At 44.8% G+C, this 16658-nt stretch overlaps 1 protein-coding gene across 2 annotated transcripts in view; it reads right to left on the bottom strand.

Moving 5' to 3' along the window:
* Positions 1 to 5996: 5996 nt before the first annotated feature.
* The window catches only part of ST3GAL5 (ST3 beta-galactoside alpha-2,3-sialyltransferase 5), a 54737-nt gene continuing 44075 nt past the window's right edge, over positions 5997 to 16658 (bottom strand). Inside the window, exons 6-8 of one of the 2 annotated variants that reach the window (XR_013335729.1) lie at positions 15461 to 15619; positions 11265 to 11700; positions 5997 to 6103 (exon numbers count right to left, since the gene is read on the bottom strand). Coding sequence is in view for 1 of the 2 variants with exons in the window: in XM_077766662.1 (XP_077622788.1) it covers positions 11452 to 11700; positions 15461 to 15619 (408 nt within the window). In the remaining variant the exon portion in view is untranslated. Of the gene's footprint in view, positions 11701 to 15460; positions 15620 to 16658 lie in introns of both variants that reach the window. The other variant, XM_077766662.1, reaches the window with a different exon arrangement.

Genomic DNA, 16658 nt, shown 5'->3' on the forward strand with positions numbered 1-16658 from the left:
CCCATCCTGTGGATTGTCTTCTCACTTACTTAATAGTGTTCTTTAAAACACAAACTTTTAATTATGAGGATATCCAGTTTATCCATTTTTTCTTTTGTTGCTCGTGTTTTGATGTCTTATCTAAGAAGTCAATACCAAATCCAAGGTCATGAAGATGTACCCTTATATTTTCTCCTTAAAGTTTTATTGCTTTAGCTCTTATATTTAGGATGTTGGTCCATTTTGAGAGAGTTTTGTGTATCGTGAGTTAGGGCTCCAACTTCGTTCCTTAGCATTTAGAAATCTAATCGTCTATCGTCTGCCCAGTTGTTGTATTCAAGATTGAGGTCTCGTAGTCTATTATTGTTGACTTGTCAACTTCTCCCCTCAATTCTGTCAGCTTACCATGAAATCTCAGCATGGGGTGAGTGAGCTGCAGTGAGGATGATTGGGGTCCCGTCTTCTTGGCTTATCATGCCTGGGTACGGCCTCCACCATATGGCTAGGGGCTGGGTAGAGGAAGGGAATCTCCAACCTCTTGGCTACACTCACCTTTTTAATTTAGAGTTGAAGGGGACAAGAAATGCTGATAGCCTGTCCCTCCTGATGAGATACAATAGCTTTTAATCAATTGCTGGGAGAAGACGCCTTCTTGGCCACACCACTGGAAATGGACCGTCCACCAAACTGAGATGATTGGGGATGCGGAGGGTGGGGAGGGGGTGGCTGAAATACCACATACTCTTGATGTTCCTGCCACGTTTTAGCAGATTTTCTTGAAAAAAAAAAAAGGTTTCTTCATTTGCCTATGCTCCAAAGATAATTTCCAGACAACACTTAAACTTTTCTTTAGTAGTTTCATTAGCTTTGCTTGTTTCACTGGGGAGGGGCTCCATGAGGCCACTCATGCTTTCAGCCTGGAAGAGAAACCAAACTTTTTTTAAACATCTAAAGAGTTCTTATGAAATTATTAGGAAAAAAATGAACATTTCCCACAGGAAAAAATGTGCAAAGAGCTATGGGCAATTTACTTTAGAAAAAAACAGAAATGGCCACTTAACAGAAAAATATTGGGCCTCCCTAGTAGTCAAAGATATTCAACTCAAAAAAAATACATTACACAGTGTGTACTTCTGGATGGGAACTGGGTGATTTTAATTTTTTGATGTTTGTCTTTCTGTGAGTATGTATGTTAAAATGTATCCCCAATGGACATGTGTTATTTGTACCATAAAGAAAAACCCCAAGTTGGGTTTTATACTGATGGCGGATGGAGGAGTCAAGGGCTGTGGGTAGGCAGAGACCAGCAGGTCAAGGTGGTGTGGGTTCTGCAGGGTCTGAAGGAGCTCTGTTGCCTCCCAGAACCTCGCTCTTCCAAACTATCCATTTAACAAGTGACAAAGTTGGATGTAAGAGACACTGCAGAGGGACAGTCCACCTGACCTGCAAGCAGTTGGACAGGACTGAGTCATGGCACCTGCGATCACACCTTTCAGAAAGTAAATTAGTCAGTGGAAAACTTCCGTGTGGGGCGCAGCCTTTTCAGCCTTTTGGAGTGTGAGGTCCAGGCTAGCTGGTAGCCAGGAAGGAGGTAATACCATGAAGAAAGCGGACATACTGGGCTGCGGCTCTGGAGGCTTGATAAGGAGGAGACCTGGGAATGGAATTAAAAAAAGGTAGCATCAAAGCAGGTAGTTTGACCCATGGGTGTAGATGATCTCACAGGACGAGATCACAGTGAGAAAGGGAGAGAGGATGGAGGGCAGAATCATGGCAGGATGAAGGGGAGCCCGAGAAGTGGTCAATCAGCGCAGGAGAGGGGAAGTGCCCCTCCCACCCCCAGCTGATGGGGTATTCCAGCCTTCAGGCCTGACACCTCTGAGTGATTGGCTCCAGACATTGCCTAGCGCTGAGAGCTGTACGCACAGATCACCGACACTAGGCGGCGCTGTGGCCCACTCTAATGGCCACTCTTTGCTGGATTGGCAGTTTTCTTTTTATTAAAGAGAAATTAATGAGTGCTGGGGCTCTGCCAATGCCCTGTGTAACAGAGAGGGGCTGTGACCTGCCCCAAGGTATATCTGGGTGTTGTAGCAGAGGTAGGTTTACCTCCCTGCCTCCTGTCCCAGGCTCTCTCCTGTCACACCTGAGATGGATCTAGAAAAGCGGCTGGCAGAATCCTGGGTCAGAAGACAGCCCTGAGGGTCATGAGGCCCACGAGGCCCAGACCTCCAGCATCTCCACTTTTCACTCTTGCCCACAGTGAAGTCACCTCCTTCGGTTCTCCCTTCCTTTCTCTGTTCCCAGTCCTCTGCCCACCACAACCCCCTATCCTGTTTCTATCTTTTTTTAAAATTTATATTTAAATAATTTAAAATTTTAAATATTTTTTAAATTTATATTTTTATTTATTTCTGAGAGACAGAGAGAGAGCGCATGAGCAAGCAGGGGAGGTTCAGAGAGAGAGGGAGATACAGAATCCAAAACAGGCTCCAGGCTCTGATCTGGCTGTCAGCACAGAGCCCGACGTGGGGCTCGAACCCACAAACTGTGAGATCATGACCTGAGCCGAAGTCGGATGCTCACCCCCACTAACACATCTAGTGGCTCCAAAATGCTCTTTACCCTGATGCATCTTAGCCTGACCGCTTGAAGCTGCACCCTGAGCCTATACTTGCCTTTTGGGTTTGGTCTGATCAAGTTGTCGTGTTAAGCACCTCCACACCTTGGCCAATCTGTTCCTGTCTTCCCTGACATCCTCTCTTCTGCTCCGTGGGGCGCTTGCCCTTTACTTAATACATGCCTCTGTCATATTTACTTCTTTCACATCTTTTCTTCTCTACTGAACTCCCAAGCTGTAGGACAGGGTCCATTTTGTTTGCAGCCTGTCCATCAGGGTCCAGCTGTGGCTCTTAGAAGGCTCAGGACACTAAGGTGGCCATGCTGGCAGAGCAGGCGAGGAGCTGGGACCAGGTTCCACAGGGCAGTATCTTTAGGACCCTCTCCCCCTGCTGGGTACTCAGCTACAGCCCAGAGTGTCTTTCTGGCATCGTGGGCAGAGCAGCAACTGTTTCAGTGTTTGAACAATTGGTGTTCGGAAGAGAATGGTTTGCCAGAATGGTTAGGCAGAGCTGCCGAATTGAGCATCCTGCACAAGAGCCATTCGCAGTTAGTTTCACTTCAATATTCCAAGACCTGGTATTTTAGTGTGTTTGAAAATAAAGTGATCATTGGATTCTATTTCAGTTGCAAGTTTGGGGGAAATGTGGGGGTGTATCTGGAGCACGTAGGTCTCAGCATGGCCTTTGTCCTGACCTGGTCAGAGCTCTCCCAGACCTGGGGCCAATAGACCCTTGAGCCAGACAGTGAGTGACAGCAGCATGGAGGGACCCACAAAGCAGATGGTGGACATGCACCCCACCATGACATACCTGTGGGTACACCAAACCTGGGTTGCTTGCTCATAGGATGAACACGTCAAAATACTTCCTTCTCCTTTCTCTCCTGTAACACATTTGCATCAGTGCGTATTAACACAAGTTTTGTATTTCTCTAATGCATAGGCAGGCCAGCTGCATGGCTACTTAAATACAAGGTTGTTACATAAAGGAGGTCAAGTATCTATTACATAAAGACCAAAAAGTCTATAGAAGCGAAAGACGATCTAAATAAGCTTGTCTTCTACTACATATTTCAATTTTAAATAATATTTAAAATCTTATTTTAGGAGTATTAAAAATTAGACAATAAAAACTGGACAGTCCTTTGTTTCTGCAGGAAGTTACGGCATCTGACAAATAGAAACAAGGCGGAGGTCTTTGCCCCCCGCTCCTGGCCAGAATCTCTTTGAAGGTCAGCTCAATTTTCACTGTCTTCCTGAAAAGGGAAGATTCTTTCTAGTTGGAGGAAAATTAGATCATCCTTCAATATGGGACACAAGCAGGGGGGAGGGAGGGGCAGAGAGAAGGGAGCGGGGAGGAAAATCAGAGCTAGCTCTTTATGGAGAGCTGTCTGGGCAAGATTCTGGAGAGACTCTGATGTAGCTGCAGGCTGAGATGGAAGTGGTCCGAAGCCACCCCTTCTAAAAGTGACTCCAAACATCTTGGGATAAATACTTGAAGAAACACAAAACAGGTCTCTAGGAATAAGTATATAAAACAATAAGTATGGTGATTATATTGTCCAAAGTAAGAAAAACTCAGGACATGTGACCTGCTAACTAGATCGAAGAGTTGGAACTGAGACTTCCTATCCCATCTAGAGGAGGGGTGCCTGGCCAGTGTACATGAACCCTAAAGAAAATGCTTATCTGTGAAGGCAGAGGTTGGGCTAGAGGATTCTTCTCCCCTGTCAATCTTCTGTGTGACTAGCAGTGGCCATGTGGGGAGAATAGGTGAGGTTAGCAATTAGAGATCTGTCCCTTCTGACCTCTCCTCCATCCCCTCCCCCTCTGAGGGTTCATGCTGCACTCATGTTCTTAAAAATTTAGGTCAAGTTTGCAGAGAAAAGTGACATAGGTGAGCCACAGGCAAAAGGTGGGGAGGGAAAGGCCATTGCTGTGACCAATTCCACTCGAACAAGACTTTTAGTTTAGACTACAATCTAGAATCTAATTTTGCTTGTTTGAGTGTGTGTGTGTGTGTGTGTGTGTTGAATCTCAGTCTCACACTTCATACTGAACATCACACTGGAAGAGCAAGCCACTCCAGAGCAAAGCCTCACTCAGAATGCCTTTTGTCTGCCATTATTTTAAAGATGGGGCTGGGACAACTGAGTGGCTCAGCCGGTTAAGCATCTGACTTTGGCTCAGGTCATGATCTCACTGCTTGTGAGTTCAAGCCCCACATCAGGCTCTGTGCTGATAGCTCAGAGCCTGGAGCCTGCTTTGGATTCTGTGTCTCCCTCTGTATCTGCCCCTCCCCTGCTCACACTCTGTCTCTCTCTTTCTCTCAAAAATAAACATTAAAAAAAGATAGAGCTGCATAACTCAAAATGATCAGATCTTTAGTAATTATATCTTTTCAACGTTGTCTTTATAGACTAAATGATGTCTACCAAAAAAGAAAAAAAGGCAGACAAGTATGTACATACATACATACAATAGAGCTACATTATCTTGGTAGCTCTATATAGTAAACTCACTATAACTTCCTTGATTACAAAACATAGAACCTTTGGCACAGGAGCTTTCCTGTTATCACCAGAAACAGCAACCTATACATAAACACTCTGATACACTTTGGTAGGTCTTTTGTGTTCTGAGCACCCAATTTTGGTGTGTGTGTGTGTTGGGGGGGTTCCCCCACCTCCAACAAGCAATACCCAGACACGGGCAGGGTGTGTGAGAATTCAACTCACTTCTGACGCTATCCACCTGATGCTGAAGATAGCATCCGATTCCACAGGGTGAAGGTTCAGTCCTACAAGAACCCTCCCCACTTCTGATGCCAGTCCCAAGCTCAGATTGTGACCTGGGCTTCTGACTCACTGGCTACAAACTGGAGGTTCCAGTGAACCCCTCCAACTCAGGGTGCAAGTCACCAGGCCCTGGTTGTTGTCTGTACTTCTGATGGACCAGCTAATAAATCAGAGGTTCCCAAGGGCCTCTCCTGAGGTTGGCTAATTTGCTTAGAGTGCCTCAGAGAACTCAGAGAAACATTTTACTTACTAGATGACCAGTTTATTATAAAAGGATATAACTCAGGAAGCACCAAATGGAAAAGATGCGTAGGGCAAGGTATGGGAACAGGGTTTGGAGTTTCCATGCGCCTCCTCTCTGGGTGCTCCACTCTCCCCAGCCTCCATGTGTTGGCCAGCTCAGAAGCTCTCTGAGCCCCATCCTTCTGAGGTTTTGTGGAGGCTTCATTACATAGGCATGGTTGATTGAATCATTGGCCATTGGTGAACGATCCCATCTTCAGCCCCTCTACCCTCCCCAGAACTCAGGCCGTGGGACTGAAATCACTCGGTTGGCTCTTCTGGTGACCCCATCCTCAGGTGCTTTCCAAGTCACATCATTAACATAACACAAAATATCTTTATTATTGTCAACACTTAGGAAATTCCAAGGGTCTGGGGAACTCTGTGCCAGAAATGGAGGTGAAGATCAAGTAGATACTTCTTCCTGGAAGACACAATAACATAGCAGGTCTTTGAAACTTGGCTTTCCACGATGTATGGATATGTATATAGACGCTAACCAGGCCTATTCAACTTCTGACACATTCTTTTCAGATTCATTTAAATCACTAAGACAATTACATATAGAAAAAGTGACTGTGTCCATTTACTGCTTTGGTTACCTGTATTCTATAATAGGCAAGGCCTTGTTATAGGTGCTATAGATGGAATAAAGTACAAAATTCTGTCACTAGAGAGTTTAATCACTTAATTACAGATGTCCTCTCAGATTCTCATTGCTTTAGGGCTGATAGTTCATTTCTTTCCACCCCAAATGAGCCAGCCTGATAGGCTATCTTGATATGTTATAGAGAACAGTCCATTCAAAACCACTTTTGCATCTGACTACTGTCCTTAATCGCCCTCAGAGGTCCCTCATGCTGTCCTCTCTGTCCCCAATCATCTGGACATTCCTCTTACTGCCTAACTTAGTGTGGTCCTTCCTATCAAGGACCCAACCAACATTTTAAATGAACTCCTCATTCCAAATATTAGTTTTTGTTGGGACTGATTTTCTTCAAGAAGTCAAAAAACATAAGTCGGGTAACAGGAGAGTGAAAATATATTGCTTTTAGAAGTTACAAATTTCTGGTGATAATCTGTTATTAGCATTGCTGCTTATGAGGTGAATAGTAAATATTCAATTTCTTAATGTTTGCATTTTTAAAGTAATTTTTTACATTTTTATTTATTTGTTTTTAGAGAGACAGGGGAGTGAGAGGCAGAGAGAGAGAGAGAGAGAGAGAGAGAGGGAGAGAGAGAGAGGAGAGTATCACAACCAGGCTCTGCAGGGTCGGCGCAGAGCCCGACATGGGAGCTCATACACACGAACTGTGAGATCCTGACATGAGCTGAAATCAAGAGTCAGATACTTAACCGACTAGCCACCCAGGCACCCCGATATTTGCATTTTCAGAAAATTCACTTCAGTGCATCTCCAGCAATACAAAGGCAGTAATGGCTGCACCTGCTACATCTTGAGTGGGTGGTGGCTGTACATCAGCTCAGAACCTGACATGTCACTTCTTCCCACAGAAGGCGATTTGTATACTTGTCTCCCCTCCTACATGTTTTATCGACACAGTTCACTAGAGAAATCTGCTTTTAAAAAGTTAGAGCTAAATTCCATAGCATGTTATTTACTTTTGCTTCTACCACAGCCCTCTAAAGATGGATGCTTTTCTTCCCTGCTAACTGGGTTGAAATTTAATATTGGGAATTAGTCAAATCTAATTATTTCAATGATGAAAGAAACTACCATGACTGCAATTTTTCTTTGTTGGGGGTGGGGAGGAACATTAATTTCTAGTCAATAAAATGTGAGTGTGTATATTTAATGAATAGTCAGTCCTCTTTCCCCATTTACTTCAGTCTTCTATTGAGTGTTGGCTGTAGGTAAATACAGATAGATACCGTGTTTTAAGAATACAAATCCCTGTTGTCTAAAGTGACCTTGGGAAGTGGACAAGGACAGAATGAAGGCTGAGGTTGGGTCAGGGTGTCTTGACCCTCAGGGGAAAGGGCAGGGACAGTTGTGTGTTTGGGTGTGCTCTGGGTCCTGGGATCCGCTTCCCTTTGTTCTTTGTGCTTCAGTTTGTGAGTGTGTGGTCATCTGGGCACACCCTCGTGGAGGGTAAGGGCCTGGGGAGAGGGCACTGGTGCCATGGCAGCAAACACAAGGGCCTTTGGTCGAGAGGAGCATTTTGTTACCATGTGTGTGAATGGAAGGAAGGCCAGGTGTCACACAGTTCTTGTTGGTTATGCAAGTTTACTACAAGCTCATTGCATTCTATTTTTTTTTCAATTATTTAAATGTTCATTTATATTTGAGGGAGGGAGACAGAGCTTGAGTGAGGGGGTGAGGGTGTTGGGGGGCAGAGAGAGGAGACACAGAATCCAAAGCGGGCTCCAGGCTCCAAGCTGTCAGCAGAACCCAACGTGGGCTCAAACCCAGGAGCAGGGAGATCATGACCTGAGCCGAAGTCAGATTCCCAACTGACTGAGTCACCCACGTTCCCCACACTCACTGCATTCTAAAGGGACTTGTGCTAATTCACAAGAACTAGTCCTTTCCTTCCTTCTCAAGGACTTTCTTGAAGTGTCCCCAAGAAAAGATGAAAAGGTACCCCACACTTGGATGCTATAAACCTGCCAAGGAGGAGAAGAAGTCACCATTTCTTAATCTTCCTACAATGCTGGACCATAGCAAGGCCAAGTCAACAATTCCTCTGATACCAAGTCCCAAAACGCTGGGGTTGGAATATACCTAAAATAAAGTGGTCCTTGGTTTTAGAAAACTTTAATAACCTGAGGACATTAGGGTGTGGCCTTTTTTTTTTTTTTTTTACAACTAAGCCTCTGTCTGCCACACACACCAGACTGACCATTGATGGCCAAGAAATCATCACCGTTCAACGCAAGCAATGGAGTCAAAAAGCTGGTTTAACGACTTATTTTAACTAATGGGCCCAATAAAAAGTGGCACACCCCAAATTTGTGAGAACAGACATTGCTACTGTCTTATTAATAACATTCTTGGGAAACGAGAAAAACAGTGTGACACAAAAGGCGCAAAGAAGGGAAGGGGAACGCCTAGAATACAACACCTAGTTGTCTAAAAGATCCCAATTGAGCTTTGCCTAAAAACACGAGACATATCAGTGGGAGAGACTCATCCAGTCCCTAAACATTTTCCTAAGACCTGCTTAGGTTTCTGGAGACAAGTGCTCTCTGTAGGAGAGAAAAACCACCCTCCCCCCCCCCAATACAATTGAAATTTTCAGTGGCCCAAAATTCCAGTAAGATGTATGTTAAAACACAGAACATGTATGTAAGTCATCCTCAGTTGCCTCAAGGACTACAGCCACGTAAGAGGAATGTGGGTGCACCTACATGGTGAAGCCCGTTATTGGAGATCCACCTTCCAACATCCGGAAGTGCCTAGAAGTCCAAAGAGCGAGTGTGAGTGGGGTCGGGTAAGGGAGGAGTAACTCAAAGCCAAGAAGCAACTTCTGGCAAATAACTAATTGTCAAAGTGCTAACAGTTCTTGAAGATGGTCTCTGATCAACTCCAATTGGCTGATGGGCTCCATAAAAAGTCTTTGAAGAAAGTATGTCTTTTTATTCACTCAGGGCACGGGGAAAGCAATGTTAAGAATGCAAACAAAGGACATCAGGGGAGGGGTGGGCAGGGGGCCAGGCCTGACGCTGGTCGGAAGCTGGCCAAGTGCTGGGCGTGAAACGACCCACCTCCCAGCAGCCGTGCAGGGCAGTGGGATACGAATCCACAGGGCCCCTGCGAAGTGCTCACACTGCGAAAGGTGTCTAAGGAGGTTCCGGACCCTGGCTTTTGTTAAATCATTAAAAAAAAAAAAAAAAAAAAAAAGAAAAAGATTCAGGCTTTAAGTAGTCCCTGGAGGATGAGGGGTGTATGGTGTAGGCCTGGCCTTACCTGGGTCACAGGACAGCCATGGCCCATCCCCCTGAGTCTCAATTTTCAAAGCTAAGTCATTGAGCTGGTGAAAATTTCAAAGCAGTTTCTCTTAAACAGTATTTGATAAAATAGAGAGCAAAATCCATGAAAAATTTTCAGTCACTCACCCAGAGAGATACTATTTTGCTATGCTGGTGGCTCTGAGCTTGACCCCAGGGCCCTGGAAACCCAAGGGCGCCCCTCTGACCGCTAGGACTGGCCCCTCACCCCGCAGGCGATCGGGAGGTGGCAGATGCAGGGATACAGAGAGGCTGGGAGTCGCTGCTGCAGCCGGGCTGCCGGAGCAGCGAGGACATGTGAGAACCCAGACGTGGCAGGGAGGGAGCACAGTAGATGCAGAGCTTCTGATGACAAGGACAAGAGCAATTAAGAGACAGAAGCTGGAAGCAGCCTGCTCTCTGGGAGGAAGCCACCGCCCCTCGACACTCAATGTCTTCCAGGTCTGGGATGTAGCCCCAGGCACCTCTGTCACTCACTGCCAGCATCCCACACTAAGGTCCCCACCTAGCAGCCACCAAGGACATTTCAGGAAGATTACAATTTTTTTTAAGCACTCAAATTAAGTAGATTGGGGGAGTTCCTCAAAAGCTGCTTTTTTAATTTTTGTTTTAATTTTTTAGCATACTACCTGGGACACACTGCCAGGTAGGCATTAAAAATTTTTTTTTAAGTTTATTTTTTCTTAGAGAGAGTGAGAGTGTGAGCAGGGGAGGGGGCAGCAGGGGAGGGGGGAGAGAGAATCCCAAGCAGGCTCTGTGCTGACAGCAAAGAGGCCGAGGCGGGGCTCAATCTCATGAACCTCTGAGCATCAAGAGTTGGACGCTTAACTGACTGAGCCATGCAGGTGTTCCCCACCCCCACCCAATTTTTTATAAGTAGGCAATTTGTAACACTGGGAGGATTGTATTTCAGTGCTTCAGAAAACAGGATTATTCTTGGAAAGGGTTTATTCTTCTATAACTCTGGATAACGAAGATTATACCCTAAGTTTTATAAGCCACCTCAGGCAGACAGTGGGACAGCTCAGGTTAACACTGAGGTGCTTTGGAAGGGCAGTAAAAAAAAAAAAACCCTCCAGAAATTCAAAAGTTGTCATAATTTCAGGGAAGACAGTGGCTTCTGTAGCCCCAGGTGGCTTTGGAGTCCTCGGGAGACATGAAAATGTCTTCTGTGTCCCTCCCTGACCAGGGACATCAGGACAGGTCCCCTGGTTGTTTCCTGCAAGTCTTCTGGCAGAGGGTGGACCCAACAACAGAAAGGGACTGTGAACTTCTCCGACTGGCCCAGGCCTCACGCAGCAGCACAGCCAAACCAGCACTAGTGGTTTAGCTACTGAGCACATCATCACAGAAGTGGCCCCCGCGTCTGCCCTACCGAACAGTAACAAGGAACCAGAATCAGGCATTCAGGACTTTCCTCAAAGGAGTGACCTCCATTCTCCTTCCACTCAATTACCTGGTATTCTGTGTGCAGTAGACATGGACAGAGTTTTTACAAATTAAATAACATTCTTAAAATACAATAAAACATCATTACATACAAGTCTCTTTGAAAAGTCTTTCCAATTCAATTCTCAAAATTAACTTACAAAATTCTGTGCAAAAACACTGACCTCAAATAAATAGGTGGGGGGGCAAAGTGGGAGAGAGCTAAACTTTTTTGCTGTTGTTCTTTTTTAAATTAAAAGTTAAAAACACCAGCTGCACTTCAAAGTATTTGCAGGATGAAATGCATCACGGAGGCTAGGAAAAACAGCCTTCAGAGTCCGAGCTGCATTTTCAAATGAGGTTTCTTTGTGTTCAGAATTCACAATGGACGCCTCCGCTGAGGTCCTTCACCACGCCCTCTTTGACCAGCTTGACGAGGAACCTGGTTTCCGTTGTCACATTATGCATGGTCTGAAAGTTCATGGCAGCCATGCAGAGGTTATCAAAGTAGTGCAAAGGTGTTTTGGGTTGATTGAGGTCATATCCAAAGCCTGCCAAACTGACTTCATCACACAGATGTGTGGCTAAGACAACGGCAATGACACCGATGGTGGGGACGTTCTGAAAAAAAGGAAAAGACAGAACAAGGCTTATGAGCACAATCACTGATTTCCAAGGGGTGGTATCTGTGCTCTCTGCAGAATAACGCAGGCTGCCCTGGGAGTGGAAATTTTAGACATGGCACGGTTTTAAGATCCCAGAATCCTAGAGTCAGACTTGCCGTCCAAGTCAGGAATCTAGACTCTAAAACATGGTCTGTGATGTGGACACTTCTCACACACCGCTAAGAGGCAGTTTGGCGGTTCTTATACCAAAGCTAAACGGTGTTCTTTCTAAGCCTTCCACCTATCGGTCTTACTGATGGAAGACAGGTATCTAGAAGGAATTAGTGGTCACCATCCTTCTTGGGACCTGTTTCTGGAGCTTGAGTCCTTTGCTGTGGGCTCCTGAGGATGGTCTCTGCCTGAGAACACAGCAGCCTCTGTTCCTGCCAGTAAAGACGGTGTTCACTCCTTATCTGAAGCTACGTCCCACCTGCGGCCATCATTCCTGACAAGTAACACTTCCAGGTCATTTTTCACATCTATAGCTGCTATGCCAGCTGCTGCCCACCCTCTATGTGGGCAAATTTTAGGCCCCAATTGAGGGTTTCCCCACCTGTTCCCCCCAAAACATTATCCTATGGACTTTGGCCTAATGTGCCAAATGTCCGAAGCATTCTGGATTCTGACTGAATCGCCACTCTGTCGCCCTCCTATCTGCCACTTGCAAATCTGGACTTGTGCCTTCTGTATCTCTGTCCCAGTCTTGGGTGAAGACAGGACACAGGGCGGAGAGAAATACAGAAAGCCCTACGCTATCTAAGCACTCACTGGAGGCCACTGCTGGCCTACAAGTGGCATTCTGTTGTTCAGTTTTTCTTGTAAATAAATGTACCTGCTTTGTTCATCCTACTTGAGTCTGTGGCTTCCAGAAACAACTCTCCTTTTCTGCAAACTGGAACAACAATGAACCCTTCAGAGTTCATAGTTTAATCGGGATTAAGGAGTTTCTATTCAACTCATCATTTGTTAAAAGCCGCCTCTTGCTCCTTGGTGTGTTGCATCTATGTCACTTGTTAAAAAGAAACTCAGCAGTGACTGAATACAAGAGAAATTAACCCAAAGGAAGACTTTGCTGTTTGGCCGTAGGACCCTAAGGCAGTGTGGCCAGCTTGGCACCTAGGAGGTCAGGAAAACTCAATCAGTGTTTACAGCAGGAGTGCATGAAATTAACTGCTCAGAGGGCCAGTGTACGGAGAGGAACTCAGAAACTGCCAAAACTACTCAAAGCATGTTACCTCCAGAATACCCCCTAAGATCACACCTCATAATCCAGCAGACTTCCCTGTTTGTGGAAGGGCATATGCACGAGAAAGTTCCTGACAATGCAATCAGTTTGTTGTTTATTTTCAAGCTTTTCCCTATGCATCTCTATACACACATTTTTATTTTAAAGTTTCTATTTATTGAGAGAGAGAGAGAGAGAGAGAGAGAGAGAGAACATGCATGCTAGAACAGAGGAGGGACAGAGAAAGAGGGAGAGGGAGAGAATCCCAAGCAGGCTCCAGGCTGGCAGTGCAGAGCCCTATGCAGGGCTCAATCCCACAAACCGTGAGATCATGACCTGAGCCAAATCAAGAGTCAGATGCTCAACTGACTGAGCCAGCCATGGGACCTTCTAATTTTCTTATAATAAATTTTTTTTAGAGTAAAACTGCTGGGCCAAGACTATTCACATTTAAAGCTGATATATCCTGCCAAACTACCATCCAGAAAAAGTACCAACTTATAATCCTATCTGTATTCCTACCAAACAAGGACATTATCAAGCTTTTAAATCTTTGCTAAGAAAATAGGAAAAAATGTCATTGTGGCTCTAATGTATTTTTATTTGATTACTGGTGAAACTGAACATTTTATCATGTACTCCTTGGCCATATCAATTTCTTCCTCTGTGAAATGTCTGTTCATATCTTTTCCCCATTTTTTTAATTGGCCCATTTTTTCTTTTTGATATAATAAGATCATTCTGTACTTTGAGAGTATTTACTATCATATATATGATAAAATTTCCCCCATTTATTCTGTGTTCTAACTTTGTTTCTGATGCCTTTTGCTATTCAGTACTTTCATATCTTATTTTAAGTTAATCTGCACATTTTTTAAAGGTTATTTCAGTAAGAATCTACACAAACCACAAATGAGTATTTGCCTATGTCTAAAAAACAGGATGGAATTTAATAAAGAAACAGGGCAGTTGAGTAGAGAAATCGAAGGATATTGATACTTGAATATATTTATAGTAAAACCTCTTCATGACTTAAGAAACTTGCCAATGTCTATGTAAGTCTTATTTTTTTTTAACTGCTTTGTTAAAATTGATGCTAACAGGTTAAAAGTTTTAAGTCCACATTCTGGGGGACCCTAAGTGCTCCCAATGTGGGCAAGAACAGCTAAAACAACCTATTCTTGTGAACCCTATCATGGACCCCAACAGCTGCCACCGAGGGCCAGGGCCACTCTCCTCTGATATGGAAAAACGCACCATCTCCTGACCAGAAAGACTGGTCCGGGCCATGCTCCTGCAGTGGGCAGAAACTATGTGGCCCTCCCCAGGGATGGAGGGGCAGGGAAGTACCGAGAGGGCAGAGCGCCTGAGAAAAATGGTGGACTGCCAAGGGAAGATCTGCAACTGTGTTCATGGCTCAAGCCTGAGGCTGGAGCCAGAGTGGGGGTTAGTGTTACCAAAGAACTGGGTTTTTCTTTAAGGAGCCTATTTAGGTATTTGTCTCTCCTACGAAGCACAGAATTCTTCCTTCAGAGTTTACATAGGTGTTTTAAAGAATATTTTTAATTAGAATTTGATTCATAGGGCAAACAGAAGAGCTTGTCATCTGCCTACTGGTTGACCGCATCTAAGAGTCTAGCTCAATGTTTGCAAACTGTGACCCTGACTGGCTCCAGGTATCTCCTGGGCAGTAACTCAGGCTCCCAGTGTGAACAGGGGCACTGCCCCACCCCCTTCCCAAATTCTTTGCTATCCTTCATATACGGATATTCTGCTTAGAAGTTTGTTTAAGGAAGAGGAGCCTGGGTGGCTCAGTCAGTTGAATGTCTGACTCTTGATTTTGGCTCAGGTCATGGTCCAGGGTTGTGGGATCAAGTTCCTGATTCAGGCTCTGTGCTGAATGTGGAGCCCGTTTGAGATTCTCTCTTTCTTTCTCTTTCTCTTTCTCTTTCTCTTTCTCTNCTCTCAGAAAATAAAGTTTAAGGACGATTTCCACAGCTTAAAAAAAATTTTTTTTAAAGACACAGGCTTAGCTATTTGGATCCTAAAGAAATAGGTGATAAAGCTATTGGCACCTCCCTGGTGGTAGCACAGGCTAAATGCAGGTGAATGTCTACTGCAGTGAACAACCTATACGGCACAAAGGTTCTCAAATTAGGCTGCAAAGTAGTACCACCCAGGGGACTTTGAAAGTCCCAGTGTTCAGACCACCACACAGAATAATTAAGTAGAAAGTGTGGGATAAGCCCACGCATCAACTGAAAAGCACTGCCCTAGAGGGCGAACTTTATTTACTATCACCTATAAAGTGATGATAAACGTCAATTTTCGCCTAAGCAGCCCACAGAGTTAAAAAGCAGCTGATGGAGCACCTAATCAGTGACACCGGAAGATGCTGCTGGGTATACAGCTGAGCCCAAGTGAAAGCTGTACAGATGTTTCCCTTCCAACACAGAGAGGAACAGTTAACATTCAGTCGCAACAACAATACCTTATCTCGGCCCCAAAACCTTGACTGGGGCTCTGAGTACTGAAGGATGTCAAAGGCAGTCTCTTTGATAATAACTGGATTCAAAATCCTGAAATGTTTTGGCTGCAGTGGGATTTTTTCCGCCACCTGCTTCCAGAAGAAGAGCCGCACCCAAAATGGCTAAGGAAAGAAAGCAGGGGCAATCATTAGGGGTGTCTAATAAGGTTACCCTGCCAGCAGGTGAGAGCGCACCCCTGCTAATCAGCCCAGAGCTGTGGCGTGACCCTGTGTGGGTTGTCTGCTGCAACCTACAGCAAGGTTGCTGAGATCTACGCGAATCCAAGAGCCCAACTCAAAATGGCCACCCCGAAGGACCTGATTTACGAAGGTGGTAGTGGCCAAGTGGACAAACAGCAGCATCAGCTCTGGTTTCTGTGGGGAGGGAATTCCCGAGGGATTGACCTGAGACGGTAAGCCTTTTTAAGATCAAAAGGCATTGTTTTTTTCCCTGGAAAGACCAGGTGAACAGATCCTATTGAAGGGTATCAGGTGTATGAGTGACCCACTCTGATCAGGCCCTCACCCTGCATCCTCTCCACTGCCTTGCTCTATTTTCCTAGTCCTGTGAAGTCTTCTGGTAACTGAAAGTCATTTCATAGGTGCCTCTTCTTCCAACTAGATCAACTTCTACACAACAGGAAGTCCAGATCAAATCCTATACAAAATCCAGCTTTGCAGATACAAATTCTCCATCACATGGAGCTTATGTGAAAAGTGTAATATATCCTATTAATTTTGCAGACAGCTAGTTTTTGTGTGTATATATATAAATGTTGACAGTTGACCTCTGGAATCTATTTCAGCACCATGGGTGGGACCATAAAGCAATGTGACCAATTATTATAACAAACAAAAGGGAGTATGACCAAGGGAGGGCCATTTCCTCAACATCTGCCCCTCTGGAATTCTGCGAATTTCCTCCAACAAGGGGACCACCTATCAGAGCATTTTTAGAGAATCTCTTTGAGAATATTCCTCAGAGGTTTTATATATATTCTTTCGAAAATCCTCCAGAGTGGTTTATATTCATCCACGTAAGTCTAATTTCTGGATTAGCCAAAAGACATGTAAATTCAAGTCTGGTGAATAACGTAGGTGATCAGTAGTAACAATTTTGGCCCAAAACTTGATTTTCCCATTTAAGTAATGATCACAGTTT

Source organism: Crocuta crocuta, unplaced genomic scaffold (assembly GCF_008692635.1).
Source record: "Crocuta crocuta isolate KB4526 unplaced genomic scaffold, BGI_CrCroc_1.0 scaffold275, whole genome shotgun sequence".
Lineage (NCBI taxonomy): Eukaryota > Metazoa > Chordata > Mammalia > Carnivora > Hyaenidae > Crocuta > Crocuta crocuta.